We start from the raw sequence: 21,288 nt of genomic DNA on the forward strand, positions 1-21,288 counted from the left end.
CACATGATTCCCTTTGTCCCATGATTCTGTGAGGTGCAACCTCCCTCTTATACTCCAATGTATGGGGGAGGCTACTGCTTTGCTTCAGTACAAACACCATGTGGTTTTAGCACCGATCATGGGGCAGGCTGACTCAATACTTTCATCAAACTCAAAGTAAGTATGATGTTGAATGGGTTAACTCATGTTAGGGATTAAGTTAGGGTGGTTGGGTTAATTAAAGTTTAGGGTAAGGTTAAGTGATATTAGGCATTAAGGTTGGGATTACGTTTTAGGAGGTTAAGTGTTAGTTTTAGGATTAGGGTTAATTATTCAATTTTAGGGTGAAGGTTAATGTTAGGATGAGATTAGGTGGATTTTAGGACTTTGAAGAGAAAAGGGTCAAAAACAACCAACAGTTGGCACGTGTATAGGTCAGCCAGTCCAACTGGCTTCTGTCAGATGAGCATGCTGGAAAACCAACAGCCCACCGGCTCCCAATCAGCGCTCTCAGCCATTGGCTGGGAGCGCTGACCAGAGAGGTCTGGTGGGGGCTGACCCCCTGTCAGAACACAACCGCAAAGCGGGGAGATTGCTGTACAATCATCGGATCGTAAGTACAGTGGCTTCGACCGTTGTCAGTTTCTTTTTGTTCAACTCGTTGAGTTGAATGAAAAAAAGCTATTAGTGTGTACCAGGCTTTACCCTGGAGTGGTTCATTTATCATGCTGATTGTAACATGGCCTTGAAAATTGAAGATCGTGAAATTCAAGTCTAAAACTAAACTATAACATAAGGTTCCTCATAAGAGGAAAAACACGTTCCCCTTTCAAAGCTATTTTAGAAAGTATTCATAGGGGTTGATTTACTAAAGGCAAATAGACTGTGCACTTTACAAAGTGCAGTTGCACTCAGAGCTTAGTAAATGAGCAGAAGTTCTGCTGACTTTCATCATCCAATCATTTGCAAGTAAAAATTACGTTTTTTTTTTTTTTTTGATTGGGTATTCTTTCCAAAGTGAAGCTTTGCCTCATTTAATGAGTTCTGGTGCAGTTAACTGCACTTGCAGAGTGCAAAGTGCACATTATATTTGCCTTTGGTAAACCAACCCTAATAGTGCCTGTTTTATGTTGCAGATCTATCTAATTTCTTAGCAAAGTATGGGTTTTCGACGTATCCAGTTATTTACAGACACAAGTAAATTAGACTGGTGATTTCTGATTAAAGCAAGTAGGCCTTGTCTAAATCTAATAAGCCAGGCAATCTGCATAACATATGATAAGCTGACAATGCTGGGGACACCATTTTTCAGTAACAGATGAAAGTTTTTTTCTCAAAAAACTTTCCGCGGTGCCTTCAAGAAAACACGGGAGATGTGGGTGGGAGGCACTAGATCTAAAAGTCTGTTGCATTTGATAATGTAGGATGTAATCTGTAGTGTATGGTACAAGATCTCTGTTTGGGCAACTCTCTTACATGAAAGTGCCTATAGAGGGTGTTTAAGATAGGATCAAAGGGATATATTAGAAAGGGTGCACCACGCCATTGTTAAAGGGTCCAGGTGAATCTGTTAAATTTTGACTTTATTTGTGAGATTTCCTAAATGAAGAAACACATTTACTTGACTTTTTAACAATGGTGTGGTTTCTTCTATATCCCTTGGATCCTATCTTAAACACGCTCTAGAGGCCCTTTCATGTATGAGAGTTGCCTAACCAGAGATCTTAAAGGGTCCAAGTGAGTCTGTTAAATTTTGACTTTATTTGTGAGATATTTTTAATGAAGAAACACATTTACTTGAGTTTTTAACAATGGTGTGGTGCACCCTTTCTACTATATCCCTTGGATCCTATCTTAAACACCCTCTAGAGGCCCTTTCATGTAGGAGAGCTGCATAACCAGAGATCTTAAAGGGTCCAAGTGAGTCTGTTAAATTTTGACTTTATTTGTGAGATATTTTAAATGAAGAAACACATTTACTTGGCTTTTTAACAATGGCGTGGTGCACCATTTCTACTATATCCATTGGATCCTATCTTAAACACCCTCTAGAGGCCCTTTCATGTAGGAGAGTTGCCTAACCAGAGATCTTAAAAGGTCCAGGTGAGTCTGTTAAATTTTGACTTTATTTGTGAGATTTTTTAATGAAGACATTTACTTGACTTTTTAACAATGGCGTGGTGCTCCTTTTCCAATATACCCCTTGTTTCTTCAAAAACAAGATCCTCCAACAACCTTTTGACAAATGTTGTTGGACTCCATTTTTTCTCATAAAAAAGTGAGAGATTGCAATGTAAAAACATGGCTGAAATAATCACATGACATTACCCTGGTATTGCCTTGTAAATGTTAATAGATCCTCTGCAAAACATTTGGTGGGTTATTGGTATGTAATATGGTGATATGTTCTCTTGTTCTGTTTTTTTTTTTTCTCCAGGAATCAAATGAGAGACACCACAGCTAGCTCATTAGGGGCAAAGAAGCCTAGAAAGTCCTAATCTGCCTGTCAGAGCTCCCACCTTCCCCTGCTGTTTGCCTTGCTTTAGCTAAATGCCTAATTTTCCCTTATGGCGTGCTTAAAACTTAATTGTTGCTAATTCAAAAATAAAAAGGAGAAACGAGTTACTTGGTCAGCGGTTGTGCATTCAGGGCTGGTTCAAATGGCTGCTGCTTGCTGTCAAACACAGAGCATGCTGGGCTAAGAGCGTTAACCCTTAAGCCTTAAAAACAGTTTGAAAAACCACAAAAAAATTCTTAACTCTCATTTCTGTTAAGTCAGAACGCTGAGTGTGCATTTTCCTTACATGGCACAAATAGTGAGCTTATTTCCTGTGCAAAAGCCGTATATTTATTTTTAATGTGGCTTCACACCTTTTTTCAACATATTATAAATGCATCAATAAATGTCAGTAACCAACCCTGGAAAAAAATATGATATAAACGTTGAAATATTTTTTTTCCTAATACACGCATACATCCATTTTAGGGAAGTATGTGAATTAGTTATAATGCTTTATGCTTAAAACAACACAATTTGGTTGTTTGCAACAAATTGTGTTTGTGAACACTCAGCGTTACACTCCGGTTAATGATTATTGACCCCAGAGACAAATAAAGTACAAGAAAAAACATTTACTTTTACAGTGTTTGAATTATAATCTGAACAATCGGATTTTAAATGTACAAGTTATCATGTCTGATAACATTACTTTTCATATATTAAATTGTATTAATACATTTTAATCTTATACATTTTATTTTTATGGTACTTTAGGATAGTTATTTCTGCAGTTCATTTTTTTTACATATTTAACTTTATGAAAAGAAATTTGTAACCCAAATAAAAGGTTGTATAATAAATAATGATACATTTATGTTATTCTTATATTTTATAACTGAAAAAAAATCAACCATGGTTACTATTCAGTGCACTGTAGATAAAAAAAAAAAATAAAAAAAATTTTTGAATTTAAACACTTAAATACTTTAGTGAATTACTATAGACTGGATCATGTATGAGACTTGCGCTATTAGCCTAACACTGTTTCTATGTCCTTATACTGACATACATATATATATGTCTCCATTAAAAGCAGCATTTGAACAGCACAACTCAAGTAATCAGATGTGCTCTCCTTTTTTTGTTAGGTAGCAGTCCTAGGTCCTAATGGCAGAACCTTGATTTTTTACAGACATTGATGAATGCCTTCCAAGCCCTTGTGTGAATGGAGCTACCTGCGTTGATGGCATCGACTCATTCAAATGCTTATGCCTTCCCAGCTACGGAGGGGACCTATGTCAGATCGGTACGACCAATGTGGCTTGAGCTAATTTTACTAACAACTGCATCCCAACCAAAATGAGTCCGTCCCTCCTTTCCAAAGCCAAGGGTAGTGATTGTTTCTTGGTGGGCTCAGGTCCACCTGTGAGAGAAGAGTGAATAATCTGATTTTGTCTCTTTCAGTTTCTCTCCCTCTTCTTCATGAATAATGAGATTTTATTTCAGATTACAGGAAATAACTCTACATTCGACCTGATCAAGAAGAAAGTTACTGTTGTGTGTCTTCTCTTTTAAGGTTTCCTAAACAACTACAGGTTCCCAAAGAATCAATATATCTAAGCTACAACTAGAAATTTTTATGGGGCCTATAGAACAAAGGAACCTGGGAAATCTTTAGTCTTAGCTTGAAAACGTTGGGGTTGATTGACTAAAACTGAAGAGTGCAAAATCTGATGTAGCTTTGCATAGAAACCTATCAGCTTCCAGGTTATATTGTCAAAGCTTAATCGAACAAGCTGAAGTTAGAAACTGATTGGCCACCATGCACAGCTGCACCAGATTTTGCACTCTCAAATTTTAGTAAATAAACTCCACTGTTAGCATTTCTGCTATTTATACTACCTGAATATTTTTGCAAACCAAATCCACCATTCACTGTATGAGAGTTGGGTTTAAAAGGATCAGAAGTCTGCCCTACTGGTCCATGTAAACTATTTATGAATTTTAGTAAACAAAATCCTATGATATTGACAATATTTAACCGTGGCAAAGATGAACTAGAACTAGACGAGGGTACGCACCAAAAGGCCACTTATCTAAAATGTAACCTTTATTGTAAATCATAAAATATATGTAATTGACCATAACAGGTATCCCCATAGGGTGAGGTCAATGCCACTATATATGAACCAAACTTCTATCTCTATGTAGTAATATTTACATCTACCAAGTTAATTGGTAAAAACGTCCTTTAACCTTCCTAGCGGTATTCCCGAGTGTGACTCGGGGTTAGATTTTAGAGCCAAAAGCGGTAACCCTGAGCCACACTCGGGGTAGCGCTAGGAAGATCGCTGGATCCTGGTAAAGGTTTTACGTACCTTTTCTCCGAGATCCAGCGAAGAATGCGGGCGGTATGTGGCGGCGGAGCTTCCTCCCTATCGTCTGCGAGCCCCGGCTTCCGTCTACGGCGACGTGACTTCCGCCGGGAGGTGGAACCGGCGGAAAATTCAAATGTAAAAAACACCAAACACACTGATACCATTCAGAATAAAAAAAATTCACATTACATTGCCCCCCAGTGCCCTTTCCTGCAGTTTTACTGTACTTTTTATGTAAATATATATATATATATATATATATATATATATATATATACATACAGTATATATATATATATATATATATACATATACATATATATATATATATATATATATATATATATATATATATATATATATATATATATATATATACATATACATATATATATATATATATACGTAATTCTTGTGAATGAGTAGCCCAAACCAACTGTATACATTATATATATATATATATATATATATACGTATATATATATATATATATATATATATAATATATATAATATAAGTATACATAATATATGTATACATACATATATATATATATATATATATATATATATATATATATATATATATATATATATATATATATATAATATATATAATAAATGTATACAGTTGGTTTGAGCTGCTCATTCACAAGAATTACATGCAAAATAATGGTACCGCTTTCAGCACCTAAAATCCAAAAGAATCATACCGCCAGGGAGGTTAATATACACATATAGAAAATATGAGAGTTATTATATCATCCTATTATGTTTTTTGTTTAATACATTTTTGATGAAAAAAATTAAAGAAGGTACATAAGTTAATGATATGTCCAAAAAAAGACAAAGAAAAAAAAAAAACTCAAGCCGCAAAAGTGTTTAAAAGAGTACAACATAACAATATTGGACTAGTACAAATCACATTCCACAAGGACTAATAGAAAACTGATTGTAGAAAGAACAGTAGTACATATCAGTATCAGAAATACACAATAAATACAATGCAGGTATATGCCTCAATGGGAGAAAGTAGACAAGATAAGAAAGGAAAAGAAAAAGGAAAAAAGGAATAGAGAGCAGAAAAAGGGAAAGAAGGGGGGTAGAGATCGGTTGGCTATACCAATCAGAAATGCTGAGCAGATAAGGTGGTGTCTGGCGAATGAGCAGTGACCTCAATGTTAGACATAATCTCCAAGTGCTGAGTAGAGGTCTTAAACTTAAACCAACCGGCCTATATCTTGGTGTGTTTTGCTGGGATGACATTTTCCATGAGGTGATATGGCCTACTCGTCGAAGCCAATGAGATATAGGGGGAATTATTGTTTTTCCCCAATACAAGGAAATGTGAGATTTAGCTGCATTTAGTAAGTGAGAAGTAATGGACCATTTTTAACGGTCTGTTGGTTCAGTTGTACAGTGGAAAAGGACAGGTTGGATTCCACAGGTAAACCTTGTATACTAGATATAAGCCTTAACATCTCATCCATGCTTTCTCTTGATGACATAATTTGGTTATTGTCACATGCCCTATTCCCTAGCATAAAGCTGGCCTTACACCTGTAGATTTTCATTCAAACCTTTGGATAAAATAGGAATTATTAGTCCAAGCATTTGATCGCACTTTCATTGATTCAACTTAATGTTAAAAACTTTTCATTTGACTACCATGTCAAAATTTTGATTTTCGATTGACAATCTGGATTAATTTTTAAAAGTGGCCTTAGGTACAATTTTTCTTGGCCAGGAGCCAATTTAACTAATAGAAATGTGTTTGTTACCATTGGATCATTGGATTCATTAAAAATTTTCCATCCTTATCCTTCGATTTTTCTGCTCACTCTACTCAAAAGCAATTGTCAAATTGGCCCCTAACTCTTAGAAAAGGTAATTAGCATTCCGAATACTAGAGCAGTTGAACAAAAACCTACAAATGTATTGAAGAGCACTGAGGCCTGTAGAGTCTTTAGGCAGAAACATTCAGTCTTGAACTTTCTCATTTTGTGATTAGATGATTTTGCCTGATAAAGTACCCCACACTGTACTTTATCAAAAGACCTTGTCATATGCTCATGCAATGGGATTTGCAGTTATTTAAAACTATTTATTTAAAATAAATGTTTTTTTTTAGAATATATTAGTATTTAAAGAACATGTGCCTGAATTTTAATGCTGTATCACATTTAGGTCCACATTGAATAGTGTGATTTGTAAAACACCTCGGTCAGCAGATAATTAAATTAATAATTAATTAATTAATGAGCACATTTATGAACTAATAAAAGAAGAGTCAAAATAGCAAATAGACACCTGGCATTGATTTAGTGCTTTTGGAAACTTTTTCTCAGCATTAACTAAAGATTTTCATTGTTACATCAAGTCAGATAAGCAACAAAATAAACAAGATAAGAAAAAGGCATGTTGTTCCCTAAAATTGAAAAAACCCTCACAAACTCTTCTTTATTAAAAAAAAATATATATGAACAGGTGTCCTAACAATTTTGTGACACAAAAACAAAATCTTCTTTCTTTCATTTAGACAATGTGCTGGCAGGAAATTGCATTTTTATTTCTGTACTTCAGAAAGGTCAGTGTTAATTTGCAGTAATGGGAAATCTATTAATTCACTCATCTACTTTAGGCAATTGTCTGTTTGGGGGCCATAATGCCCCAGAGGTCAAAATGATTAAATTAATGTTTTAATTTAATAGATGATTTACAAAGCACAGGGCAACAGTCTATTGCTAAAAAAACAAAATGCTTCTTTTCATTGTTAAATTATTTGTAGCACACTTCCAACTAAAAAAAAAAAAATCAGCATTTCAAATATATGATGCTTTATTGATTGACTTTAAAATATAATTGACTTCAAATCTTTTTATCTTTAACTCACCTTTGTTATGCCTGCCAAGGTCCTTTACATTAGGATTTAATAATTACAGTGTTTTATATAAAAGACCACTTAACGTACTGTACAGTGCTTAAGAAGAATGACATTTTTTATGGTTACATAAAATATAATGGTGCAGCGCTAAACAAACAAATAATTGAATAACTGAAAAGGAAATGCAGAGAAGGCCAGACACATACGTTCCCAAAATTGTAACAAGATGTGCTTCTTGATAAATTCTTGAAGGTGACTTTGTGCAGAGCCTCCACCACAGCAAATATTAGCCGCTCACCTCACTAAAAGACGCCTGAATCAACAGATGGGTCAAACGCACATTCCCATATGGGGTGGTTACTGTGATATCATTAGATGCATTCTCCTGTGGTGACTGGGAAGTCCAATGTGCTGATAATCAATCAAGGGACTGGGCGGCCAGGAATGGATACACCAACCTATCCTCTCCTCAATAATGACACGGACCAGAAATCCAAATTACATGCGACATGCAAATAAAAAGATATATAGTGCTCTCTGCTAGAACCAACTCTTTTTATTAAAATGAAAATAAACTTACTAGCATGGCACTGTGACCCAATGCTGGGTAAAACAGCAACAATACAAACCTATTAAGGGATGACCGTGGGGGACATCACGTGACTCCTTTCCTTCTCTGTACGCGTTACGTCCCAGGGGGTGGGACTTCATCAGTGGATACGGAGTCACATCACACACCCTCCTCTTATCGTCTCGGTCCAATGGGCTGTGGCTATTTCATGGTTAGAAAAATTACCTATTCATTTGTTTTGTTTGTGCATGAAATCACAATGCAAAGGACTTTAGCTTGTCAAGGGAAAGTTCACTTTGCTTAGTGAATGATGATGAAGATCTGTTAACTTCCATCATCCAATCATGAGCAAGCAATGTGATTGGGTACTGTTTGCAAAGTGAGTTTTTAATACAATCACTAAGCTAAGGAAAATGTGCAAAGTAAACAGCCTATTTTCCTTTAGTAAATCCCAATGAGTTTATAGTTTTGGGGAAAACAATTTTGGTGCTTGAAGAACTATGTCAGAATTCATAATGCTATAACATTTTTGAACAATCTCTTTCCTTTTCAAACCTTTCTATCTCCTAAAATATTAGTTGGTTAAGCATAATTCACGTGTAAAGAGTCAGGCAAGGTTATTACTCTTTTACTTGTTAGTATTTCATGGGTATGTCTGTTTGTACTGTCCAAAGAGAAATATATTCATTGCCTTTTAAATTGGCTTTGAGCATTCATGCTCTTGTGTATCAGGGTACAAGGATCACTGAGGAATAAAACAGGAATGTGCTCTGTTGCCATCTGCTAACCTAGAAGATAATCTTCAAATGATGACTGTCTCTTGAAGTTTAATTAAATATCCTGTCCTCATGAACTAATACCGTGGTCATACATACAGCTGCAATGGAAACCAGAAGAATGGGAAGCCTGAATGGGCCACCTTCTGCCTGTCCATTAGACCTATTGTACAGTGTGTGTATATATATGCACATATGCGTGTTTTAAGAAAAGGTCAATAACAAGCAAAAAAGCCAAGATTTAGTGGTAGAATATTAATGGACTGTAAGGTGGTCAATTTTGTTTAAGTATAGACACAACATTTCTTCTTCTCCAAACAAATGCTATTTTGTGGTCAATTCCCTTTGTTATTCTCCTACAAACAGGAAGATAAAGATACAATATGAAATTCCAATAAAACATTAATTTAGGAAAATACACTTGACAAATGCTTAAACTTCTCATACTAGTTTATTTGATGTTTGGTTAGCATCATCATTATTGCCCCAATCATTAATCTTTATTCTTGAATTTTATGATCCTAATGGTTATCCTAAAATCTTATCATTATGGTGTATGTGTTTTCAAAAAAGAAGCTGCGAAGGCCTCCCTATTCAACACATTACATTCAAAACAGTAAAAATTGCAATTGAAAAGTAACTGACATTATGAGCATCCTATACTTATTATATTCAATGATATTAAAATAGTTGCTTGCTGGATCTTTGATTCACCAGGGGAACCTGCAGTTGAAACCTCTTCTCTTTTACTTGTGTCAGTCTTGAATCCCTGTATGGCTGAGTGAGGTCATCTGACATCTCTTTTTACTGATCATTTTCAGGTAAAAGACACCTTTTAACTTTGTCTCTGTTACTGTGATGTTACTGACATTTTGTTTTCTCCAGGTCCTGACTGCTGCAAGAAGCTTTAAGTGGACTCCCAACCTTACAGCTACAGATGTTGTTCCCTCACTTCATTCTTTTCTCTTAAATCTCCTAGATATTGAAGTATGTGATGAAGGTTGGACCAAATTCCAAGGACATTGCTACCAACACTTCTCAATCAGAGAAACCTGGGTAGATGCAGAGAACACATGTAGAAGCCATCAGTCACATTTATCCAGCATCCTGTCATCTGAAGAGCAAGAGTTTGTAAATGGTGAGTAATGAGTAAGAGAGTATTTACAGCATATCTTATTGCATATTTATTCATTTAATTTTACATAAAGAACATAGTTATGATATGGTTACAATTTCAGCTTTGAGGTCTGGCCCTTCATTGCCTATAATACATAGAACCAATAATTGGATTTGCACAAGCAGTCTATGGGCTGAAAAAAACTGTGACTTTTTCACAATAAAGGTCTATTTTTGTAGAACTCAAGCTAGGCTACCTCTTTTATTTCTCATACCTGCCCTCTGCTCCTTCCTCACTGGCTGTGATTGACAGCAGCTCCTACTGCTCTATCTAAACCAATTAGGAGGGAGAGAGCTGACAGAATAGCTGCTCTTGTGCACATTGCTGGATCGAGATTGGGTTCAGGTAAATACTTAGATGAGTACTGCACAGAGAAGATTTTTTTTACCTTAATGCAGAGAATGCATTAAAGCGGAGCTCCACCAAAAAGGGAACGCTCAGCTTGTTCGCTCCCTCCACTGCCACATTTGGCACGTTTTTCCTGATAAGATTGTCACACAGCAATCTACGTCATGTCCGGCCCCCTCCTCCTTCCCTAGCTGCCTTCTGGGACCTGTGTGTGTCCCAGAAGACAGTGGGACCATTCAGAAAGCGCAGCGTGACTAGTGCATGAGCAGTGGGAAACCGGCTGTAGAGCCCAAAGGCTTCACTGCCAGTTTCCTTTACTTGCAATGCCGACGCCTGCACTGGAAGCCGATGGACAAACCGGCTTGGGGTGCCGACATTGTGGGATCCCTGGACAGGTCCTTATATTAAAAGTTAGCAGCTACAGTATTTATAGCTGCTGACTTTTAATTTTTTTTTTCCCCCAGACTGGAACTTTGCTTTAAGGTAAAAAAAAAAAAAACCTCCACTTTAAAGGCTAAGTTCATGTTTTTCAGAGAATAGCTTATGCAGTCAAGGGGCCCCAGTAGATAGTAAGAATCTGTGCAGCTTTGTAAAATGATCATTCATGTTAATGTTTTTCCTATAGGCCATTTGGATCTCCTCAGAAGCCGAGTTAAAAAATAATTCCTGGTTAGTAAACCCCAGTTTCTGCATTGTTGCTAAGAAGTGAAAACCTTTGGTTTTTACTACTGTAATGCTGAGAGTAAGCATCCAACAGTTTTCACGTCCCAGCAACAAGTCAGAATATGGGGGTTTCTAACTAGTAGTTATTTAACCAGGCTTCTGAGGGGACCCAAATGACCTATGGGTAAAAAATTAAAAATAGTGATCATTTAAAAAAGCTTCACAGATTTTTTATATTTACTGGGGCCCTTTGACTGCATGAGCTATTGTCTGGAAAAAAATGTACTTACAGACACACTTCCAGCCATCAGATCTCTGCTACCTGCTTCAAAGCAACATGGTCCGTGGGGGGTAACATAGCAACAGCAGTCTGTATACTCTTCCTCTATGCACTTTTTTTCAGTTTTGGACAGAATAGAGGGGGATCAGAACACCTCTCTGGTTTATATTGTTGTCTGTGCCCCCATAGGGGGAGATTCTACCTCTATTTTTATTCTGGTTACTATTATTGCCAAAAGTGGAAGAAAATCTTAAATGTTGTATTCACCAGCCGTACCATTTAGGATATTTCCTAATAGTTGAATTGTGTACCTGAAGTTCAGCTTTAATCTGGATGTACAACACTGGACCCAATAAAATATCTGTCTGTTGAGTCGATTGAGAATTGCTCTGAAAGACGCCCTGCTCTGGAATGGTGATCTGGCAGAAGTGCTTGGCATAGAAACTTTATACTTGTTGAGGGAACATAAAGGCTTAGTATTGTTTTAACATATTGTCCATCTAGGCCATCTCACTTAACCTCAAATGTTGGTCTAATAACATAGTCTAATCAAGAAACAAAGTTTGCACAAATTAGCTTCCCTATATAAATTTTCAACATTGATCAATGTTTTTTAAAAAAAAGTCTTGCATTAACAGTACACGGGTCTTAATTTAAATGTTCATATTCTCTTGTTTTGCCTTGACATAAATGACGACATCTACAGTGCCTTGCGAAAGTATTCGGCCCCCTTGAACTTTGCGAACTTTTGCCACATTTCAGGCTTCAAACATAAAGATATAAAACTGTAATTATTTAATTAGAATCAACAACAAGTGGGACACAATCATGAAGTGGAACGAAATTTATTGGATATTTCAAACTTTGTTAACAAATAAAAAACTGAAAAATTGGGCGTAAAAGCAACACAGCTCATCACCCTGAACACACCATCCCCACTGTCAAAACATGGTGGTGGCAGCATCATGGTTTGGGCCTGCTTTTCTTCAGCAGGGACAAGGAAGATGGTTAAAATTGATGGGAAGATGGATGGAGCCAAATACAGGACCATTCTTGAAGAAAACCTGATGGAGTCAGCAAAAAACCTGAGACTGGGACGGAGATTTGTCTGCCAACAAGACAATGATCCAAAACATAAAGCAAAATCTGCAATAGAATGGTTCACAAATAAACATATCCAGGTGCTAGAATGACCAAGTCAAAGTCCAGACCTGAATCCAATCGGGAATCTGTGGAAAGAACTGAAAACTGCTGTTCACAAACGCTCTCCATCCAACCTCATTGAGCTCGAGCTGTTTTGCAAGGAGAAATGAGCAAAAATTTCAGTCTCTAGATGTGCAAAACAGATAGAGACATACCCCAAGCGACTTACAGCTGTAATCGCAGCAAAAGGTGGCGCTACAAAGTATTAACTTAAGGGGGCTGAATAATTTTGCACGCCCAATTTGTGAGTTTTTTATTTGTTAAAAAAGTTTGAAATATCCAATCAATTTTGTTCCACTTCATGATTGTATCCCACTTGTTGTTGATTCTTCACAAAAAATTGCAGTTTTATATCTTTATGTTTGAAGCCTGAAATGTGGCAAAAGGTCAAAAAGTTCAAGGGGGCCAAGTACTTCCGCAAAGCACTGTATGACTGCACATAGAGAAATTAAACACATGTGGCTGTGTTAACAATTTCCTGAATTCTCATTGCATCCATATGAATGCATTTATTAACACAATGTAATAAATAACAGGAAATGCACAAGACTATCAATGGATTGGGTTAAATGATAAAACCGTTGAGAATGACTTCCGCTGGTCCGACGGCAGTTCTTTGGTAAGTGTTATTTACTTACATTTACATCTACTTAGATATTTTGTTTAACATCATAAATGTCAATATAAGTCATTAAAAGCCATGAACATGTCACATTACATACATTAGCAAATATATTTCAAAATTATGATGAAGAATATAGCAGTTACAGAATTCTACTCCTCCTGTTTGCAAATTGGGAACTTGAGGTCAATCCCAATCCACATTAGCTTAAATACAAAACCATAACTGGTCCCATAGTTTATCGCAACACATCCTAATAACTATCTGTGTAGAAAATGCTCTGATTTTGGGACTTTCAAATTGCCAGTTTAAGAAAATAGTACAAGATATTTTAAATTTTCAGTCAATCTATTCACTTCACTTTAAAATATATATTTTTTAAATAATTAAACATATAAAAAGTCAGCCACATCAAGCCTTTTAGTTATCGGCTTTTAGTTATGTATATTATGTGTATATGTTATATTTATATAAATATATACATATATATATATATATATATATATATATATATATATATATATATATATATATGTTAATAAATTAGTCAGTTATCAAGTATTTGTCATTTCTTTTTTGCTCAACTTTATTCTATGACCGATTGTAACGGAGGAACACCGGGAAATCCTTTGTACATTGCAATTGCAAATTGCACTTCATACATTTAATTATTTAATTCATAATTTTAAATTAATATATGGAAGGCAAGTACTCCTATATTAAATAAATATATAAGGGTGCGCTTTAACCAAAAAAGAGTGATAAATGGGGGGGTGGCTGCACTTGAACTCTAAGAACAATAGAGTGAGGAAATATATGAAAAAAAAAAGAAGTACTCCTATATTAAATAGCTGTGGACAAAGTATTCTGGCACCTGCATTTTAAAACAATGAACTATTGAATAAAGACGTATGGGGACAGCAACATTTTTATTGGTACCATCAAGGGAATTACAACAAAGTTAAAAACATATATTCTTTTTTTACAGGTTTCAATTATGACAAACATTTAATTGAGTTTTTTAAACAATTAAATGTTTGTCATAATTGAAAACTGTAATAAAGAATATATGTTTTTACCTTTGTTGCAAAATCATTGATGGTACCAAGAAAAATTCCGCTGTCCCCATACTTCTTTGTTCAATAATTGTAATTTAATAATAAAAATATACATATAAAAACTCAGCCTCAACAAGGCTCATCTACAGGCTTTTTAGTTATGCATATTATGTGTATATGTAATATATATACATATATAAGTTAATTAATAGTAATTATCCTATTATCTTTTGTTGCTTAACATTATTCTATAACCAATTGTAAAAGAGAAACATTGGGAACAGGGAAATCCTTTGTAAATTGCAATTCCTACATTGGTAGGCAGCCTGAACCAACATCCCCCCACAGTTCCAAAATACACCCCCCCACCCCATCCCGTACCTATGTTATGTCTCTGCGTCATGACATTTAAAAACAAACATTTCAAAATAGCCCTCCTTCTCATAAGCTGTGGAATGTTCTCATGTAAAATGATATCAGAAGGAATCCCAAAATGCTCAGAGAATTCCCTGCTTACCTCAAACTCAAAATTGTGATTGGCTTTTCCTTATTAAACAGCTTTCATGCCAATAAAAAGCCTATGCTTTCCAGATATATTATAAATATTAACCATATACTGTATGCCCAGAAAATACTTGTGCTTGCTCCTCACTGCTTGGAGTAGATAGATTAACACATAGATAAATTTAGCAAGTTTGGGTACAGGTAAATACATTTATTTAAAAAAATAAGCATAATAAATTAACATGCAATACATATAACAACATTGTGCATTAATACATTTATAATGATTACCACTAAACAATTAACCACTTAAGCCCCGGAAGATTTTACCCCCTTCCTGACCAGGGGGTATTTTGCGATTCGGCACTGCGTGACTTTAACGGACAATTGTGCGGTCGTGCGACACTGTACCTAAACAAATTTGGCGTCCTTTTTTTCCCACAAACAGAGCTTTCTTTTGGTGGTATTTTATCACCTGTGCGATTTTTTGATCACGCGCTATAAACAAAAAAAGAGCGTCAATTTTGCAAAAATAGCAATATTTTTCACATTTTTTTATATGAAATTCCCCCCAAAAAAAATGTAAAAATCAAAATTTTTTAACATTTTCAGCCAATTTGTTTTATGCTACCTATGTTTGGTAAAAAAAATCGCAAAAAGCGTATTTTGATTGGTTTGCGCAAAAGTTATCGCGTTTACTAACAAAGGGAAAGATTTTTGTCATTTTTGTTGTTTTTTTTTTAGCGCGTAATGGCGCGATCTGCGATTTTTTTAGCGGTACTGCAACATTGGGGCGGACAGATCGGACCCTTGACTGACATTTGTGACACTTTTGGGGGTCCCAGTGAAATTTCTACAGTAATCAGTGCTATACATATGCACTGTTACTGTAAAAATACACTGGTAGTGAAGGGGTTAACTTTATTTGGGAGGGAGGGGCTGTGTGTGTCCCTAGGGGCGTGCTTTCTACTGTGATTGGCTGTGGCTTCAGCTGTAAGGACACTGATCAACGGATCTACATACTAGATCCGTGTGATCAGTGTCTTTACAGCGAGGAGAATGACAGGTGGCTTGTTTACACAAGCTGCCTGACATTCTCCCTCTCCCCCGCCGATCGCCGAGTGACCGGTGGACATCAGGTCCGCTGGTCACACGTGCGGGGGGGTCCGTGACCACGCGGGAGCGGGAGCGCGCCTCCGGGGGCGCGCGCTCGCTCCCTAGACCCTCACAAGCTAGTGACGTAGCCCTACGTCACTTTGCCTGTGAGGGGCTGACTGCCGACGTAGATTGGCGTTAGGCAGTCGGCAAATGGTTAAATAACACACTACCATAAACTTTAATGTTGGGCAGTTTATTCCATGATGCTGGCAAAAAATATAGTAATAGAGTAACTCCACTTTTGTTGAGACAAAACAATGATCAAGGTATATTGCAAAGATATAAAGGTAAAGGAGAGGGGGAGGGGTACCGTCATAGGACCAATATAAGATATATTTTTTATTGAAACAACATGAATAAAAACGTATACTGTATTTCTGATCACATAGAAAACAGTATTACAAAGACAAAATATATTGCAAAGATGTTAACAAACGTTGATGCTGATTCCTACTGGTTTCTGCTCTGAAGAAATAGCTGTTTGTTTGATCATGCCAACTGATTCTGAATGGGAGGGTCTGGTTCAGTATAATCACCTGGTGCACACGTAATGTTCTTCTCAAGAAAGCTGCAGTATCTGCATCCCTTTAGAATTAATTCATGCCTTAGTGAGTATTTTGCCAAAACCGAAATTTCAATTGCAGAGGATGCCCTTAAAAATCAATGAGTCAATTACACAAACAGGAGATTACATTTTTAGAGGCATTCTGTACACCAGTACTGTCCAGAACACCTTCAGATTGCTATAACACATTGAATTTTACACATAATTGCAGTGGCTGCAAATTAAAATGGAAAGGTAATTTTTATTAACATTAAAATAATAATATGGATTGTTTAGCAATTGTATATGATATTTTTTAATTGCTATATTATTTTACATGAAGGTGTAGTTGCCATTGAGGCCCAGTTCACACTGGTGCGACATACGCTACAACTTTGAGAGCACATGTCGCATGACGTATATAAATGAATGGTTCCCTTTGAGACCCGTCTTAACTGGTCTGACACAAGTTGGTCCAACTTTGAAAAAGGTTCCTGCACTACTTTGGTCCATTTTGAGCCCATTCAATATTATTGAAGTCAGATCAAAGTTGGATCATCATCTTAACTGATGCGACTTGTGGCATGTAACTCGTGCTCTGAGGATCTTGAAGGGGAACCCCACACCAAAATTAAAAGAAAAAAAATGGCATACCCCCCCCCCCTCCTATAATGTCCTATAATTGGACACATTGAGAGCCAATCAGTGGGTCTAGTAGGCGCTATGTTTACCGGGAACCTGGCGATCGGTCAGAGAGAGGCAGAGCGGTGGTCTGCCTATGTAAACAAGGCAGACCACCCTTCTGCCAAAGTGGAAAATGGGGATCTTGTGTTTCTGCTAAGCAGAAACACGGATCACGGATCTCTGTTTTGCTTTAGTTAAAGCATCTCCCCCACATTTATAAAGCACTCATAGGGAACACATGTAACCCTTTGATAGCCCCTGATTTTAACCCCCCCCCCCTTTCTGCCAGTATCATTTATACAGTGACAGTGCATTTTCTTTTTAGTATTGATCACTGTATTAGTGTCACTGGTCTCCAAAAAGTGTCACCTAATGTCAGAATTGGCCGCCGCAATGTCGCAGTTCCGCTAAAAATTGCTGATCGCCACCATTACTAGTAAAAAATATTAAAAAAATTAAAGTCCCTAAATCTATCCCATAGTTTGTAGACGCTATAACTTTCGCGCAAATCAATCAACATACGCTTATTGGGGTTTTTTTTACCAACAATATGTAGCAGAATACATATTGGCCTAAATTTATGAAGAAATTAGATTTTTTACATTTTTTTATTGTGTATGTTTTATAGCAGAAAGTAACAAATATAGATTCTTTTTGTTTTTCAAAATTGTTGTTCTTTTTTTGTTTGAAACGCAAAAAATAAAAACCGCAGAGATGATTAAATACTGAACAAGAAAGAAGTGCTTGGAGAGGGTCTCAAAGGCACCGCATCCCAAATATAATATACAGAAAGCAGGAAATGCTCTCAAATTGCATGAGAGCTAGGGATTTTTAAGGTGCCAAATAACTATGGTCAAAACATCTTAAAAAAATAACCTAATTTTATTTAAACAGTAATTAAAAAACATAGAAAGACCACATCATTTAAAATGTGCCTTATCACTTCATCAAATATTTGACACGTGAGATATTTACGATGTAATCGCAGGGTAGGGATCCCGACATGTTTCACCAAATGTGGCTTCTTCAGGGGATCTATTGTTGATAATTAGAGGTTTTGTAAAGATATTTGATTTATTAAAATCCAACTGTTCATTAGGAAGGAATAGCAGGTAAACAACAACTGTCCAACCAGAGATCATGTGAGTATTGGCTGATCCTATTAGTCAACCGCAGGAGGGATATTCGATGAGATGAACTTGAATCCGCAAGGAGAGGGTTACAAGATCCAAACACTGTAGTGTGGTATCAGTATCTCAGTCCATAGGTTGAATATACTAGCTTCCCCAGGCATATAAACACAAAAAGCCCTATTTGTGGGGGGGGAAAAAAGGACATCAATAATATTGATATTATTGATATTTGGGTACAGGGTCGCATGACCGCGCAATTGTCAGTTAAAGTAATGCAGTGCCGTAAAGCAAAAAATGGCCTGGTCAGGAAGGGGGGGAAACCTTCCGGAGCTGAAGTGGTTAAATTTACTAAAACTATTGCATTTCCATGTTCTGTGTACTGTGGGAGACCAGATATAGTGAATGCAGGCTCCTGGGTTTAGTAACACTGTAAACTTTCAAACTTGATGTAGACTGAAGCCTCTCTTAGTTTCTTATATGGCCTAGCATAATCTTGACTGTCTATCTATTCAGAAGCCAGTATAGTTTGGAATGTGTAATTACATTTAGATAAAAATAGCCAGATCTACCTAGCCTCCCAATGAAAAAATGTGACTTTTCCACATTAAAATGTATCTAAACCCAATAACAAAATGTCATTATACAGAAGCTTACTGGTCCTTTTGGGGGCTGCATTTGTTTTTTTCTTTTTTTTTTTTTTATCTGGTGACTCTGTTAGTAACACACTTCTAGTCTTAGGATGACAACACATACTTGCCCTGCTGTATCAGGACAAAAGAAAAATGATAGGACTATGAAAAACTGCCTACTGTCCATAACATAGAAGGTTGTGGCTTTGTAGTTCCCAGTGAACAATGTACCTATTAGCAGTCCCCACTGGCAGAGGGCACAGGAAGCCATCCACTCTTGATATCTCTGGCAAGAACTTGGTATTTTTGTGAACGTACCAAACATACACTATGTTTTCAAAAGTATTGGGACGCCTGCCTTTACACGCTCATGAACTTTAATGGCATCCCAGTCTTAGCCCGCAGGGTTCAATATTGAGTTGGCCCACCCTTTGCAGCTATAACAGCTTCAACTCTTCTGGGAAGGCTGTCCATAAGATTTAGGAGTGTGTCTATGGGAATGTTTGACCATTCTTCCAGAAACTCATTTGTGAGGTCAAGCATTGATGTTGGAAAGAAGGCCTAGCTCGCAGTCTCCACTCTAATTCATCCCAAAGGTGTTCTATCGGGTTGAGGTCAAGACTCTGTGCAGGCCAGTCAAGTTCCTCCACCCCAAACTCGCTCACCCATGACTTTATGGACCTTGCTTTGTGCACTGGTCCAAATCAGTCCAAATCATTTGGTGGAGGAGGATAATGGTGCGGGGTTGTATTTCAGGGGTTGGGCTTGGCCCCTTAGTTCCAGTGAAGGGAACTCTTAAGGCGTCAGCATACCAAGACATTTTGTACAATTTCATGCTACCAACTTTGTGGGAACAGTTTGGGGATGGCCCCTTCCTATTTCAACATGATTTCTCGCCAGTGCACAAAGCAAGGTCCATAAAGATATGGATAAGCGAGTTTGGGGTGGTGGAACTTGACCACCCCAAATTCACTCATCCAAAGAGTAGGAACTGTTATAGACTGGGATGCCAAAAAAGTTCAAGTGTGTGTAAAAACAGGTGTCCCAATTATGTTTTACAGACTAAAAGGAACCAAACAAGAAAAGTTTATTGATATGGTTTACAAATTCCCTAAATCCATTCAACCAACCATTTTGACCAATCCATAAATATCATCTGTATGATATTATTATTATTATTATTATTATTATACAGGATTTATATAGTGCCAACATTTTGCGCAAGTATAGTTGTTAGGTGTGTTTTAGGATAGGCTTCTCTGTAGAGGAGGGTTTTCAGGGATCGTCTAAAAGCTAATAGAGTAGGAGATAATCACACAGATTGGGGTAAGGAGTTCCATAGGATATGTACGTAGATAATAGCAGAGTTCACCAATGGCAGAATGTGCTGAATTTGATTGACATGGTAGCAAATTTCTGATATAGATAGAAAATATATAGTTGCCAAGCAGCACTTTGAAGAATAAATTGTTATTATAAATTGTTAGGAGAGATGCAGTGCTACATGAAAAGTAACTGTCAGAACGACTGATTGATACGCCATCAAAACTACAACATAAGAACAAAACGATGTTTGCTGGCAAATGATTCTTTTTATGTCCCGTGTGTGAGTTTCTTAAGTCTGCCTTTGTTGTGAAGTCTGTATAGTTGCATAGATTTTTTTTAATGCTTTCTTATAATATATAATAGGAATAACAACAACAACAACATTAATATGTTCCAACATACTAAAACGTTGCTTTATTTTTGACAACTAGCAATATGAAAACTGGAGGCCAAACCAACCAGATAACTTCTTTGCCACAGGAGAAGACTGTGTGGTGATGATTTGGCATGAGAGGGGAGAGTGGAATGACGTGCCCTGCAATTATCATCTGCCCTTTACTTGCAAGAAAGGAACAGGTAATGTACTACATAGTGGGCCAGTGAAAGAAAAGTAAACTAGGGCTCATGTCCAGGCCAACTAATGCAGGGCCGGAGTGGGACTCATTTTCAGCCCTGGAGTTTCATGCCTTAGACCGGCCCACTTTAGTTCACCTGACTGAAAAACTCCCACACGTGGCATCATTCCATCCTACCTTGTTGCTAAGACTTTGCTACAACACTCCCAGCTGTTCACCTCCACCATCATAATGGTGAGCTTCGTCTCCGCGCTTTTTCTCCCCTAGTGCAGTAGGTGTGAGCTAAAAGGTCACTCA

At 36.8% G+C, this 21,288-nt stretch overlaps 1 protein-coding gene across 3 annotated transcripts in view; it reads left to right on the forward strand.

Annotated features, from left to right (window-relative positions):
* The window catches only part of ACAN (aggrecan), a 186,094-nt gene that overhangs the window by 149,264 nt on the left and 15,542 nt on the right, over nucleotides 1–21,288 (forward strand). For 2 of the 3 annotated variants that reach the window (XM_082256049.1, XM_082256050.1), the window contains 4 exons: nucleotides 3,672–3,785; nucleotides 10,067–10,225; nucleotides 13,295–13,377; nucleotides 20,848–20,992. In XM_082256049.1, the coding sequence (XP_082112175.1) occupies nucleotides 3,672–3,785; nucleotides 10,067–10,225; nucleotides 13,295–13,377; nucleotides 20,848–20,992 (501 nt within the window). The remainder of the gene's footprint in view (nucleotides 1–3,671; nucleotides 3,786–10,066; nucleotides 10,226–13,294; nucleotides 13,378–20,847; nucleotides 20,993–21,288) is intronic. The other variant, XM_082256051.1, reaches the window with a different exon arrangement.

Source organism: Pelophylax lessonae (assembly GCF_965119305.1).
Source record: "Pelophylax lessonae genome assembly, chromosome: 4".
Lineage (NCBI taxonomy): Eukaryota > Metazoa > Chordata > Amphibia > Anura > Ranidae > Pelophylax > Pelophylax lessonae.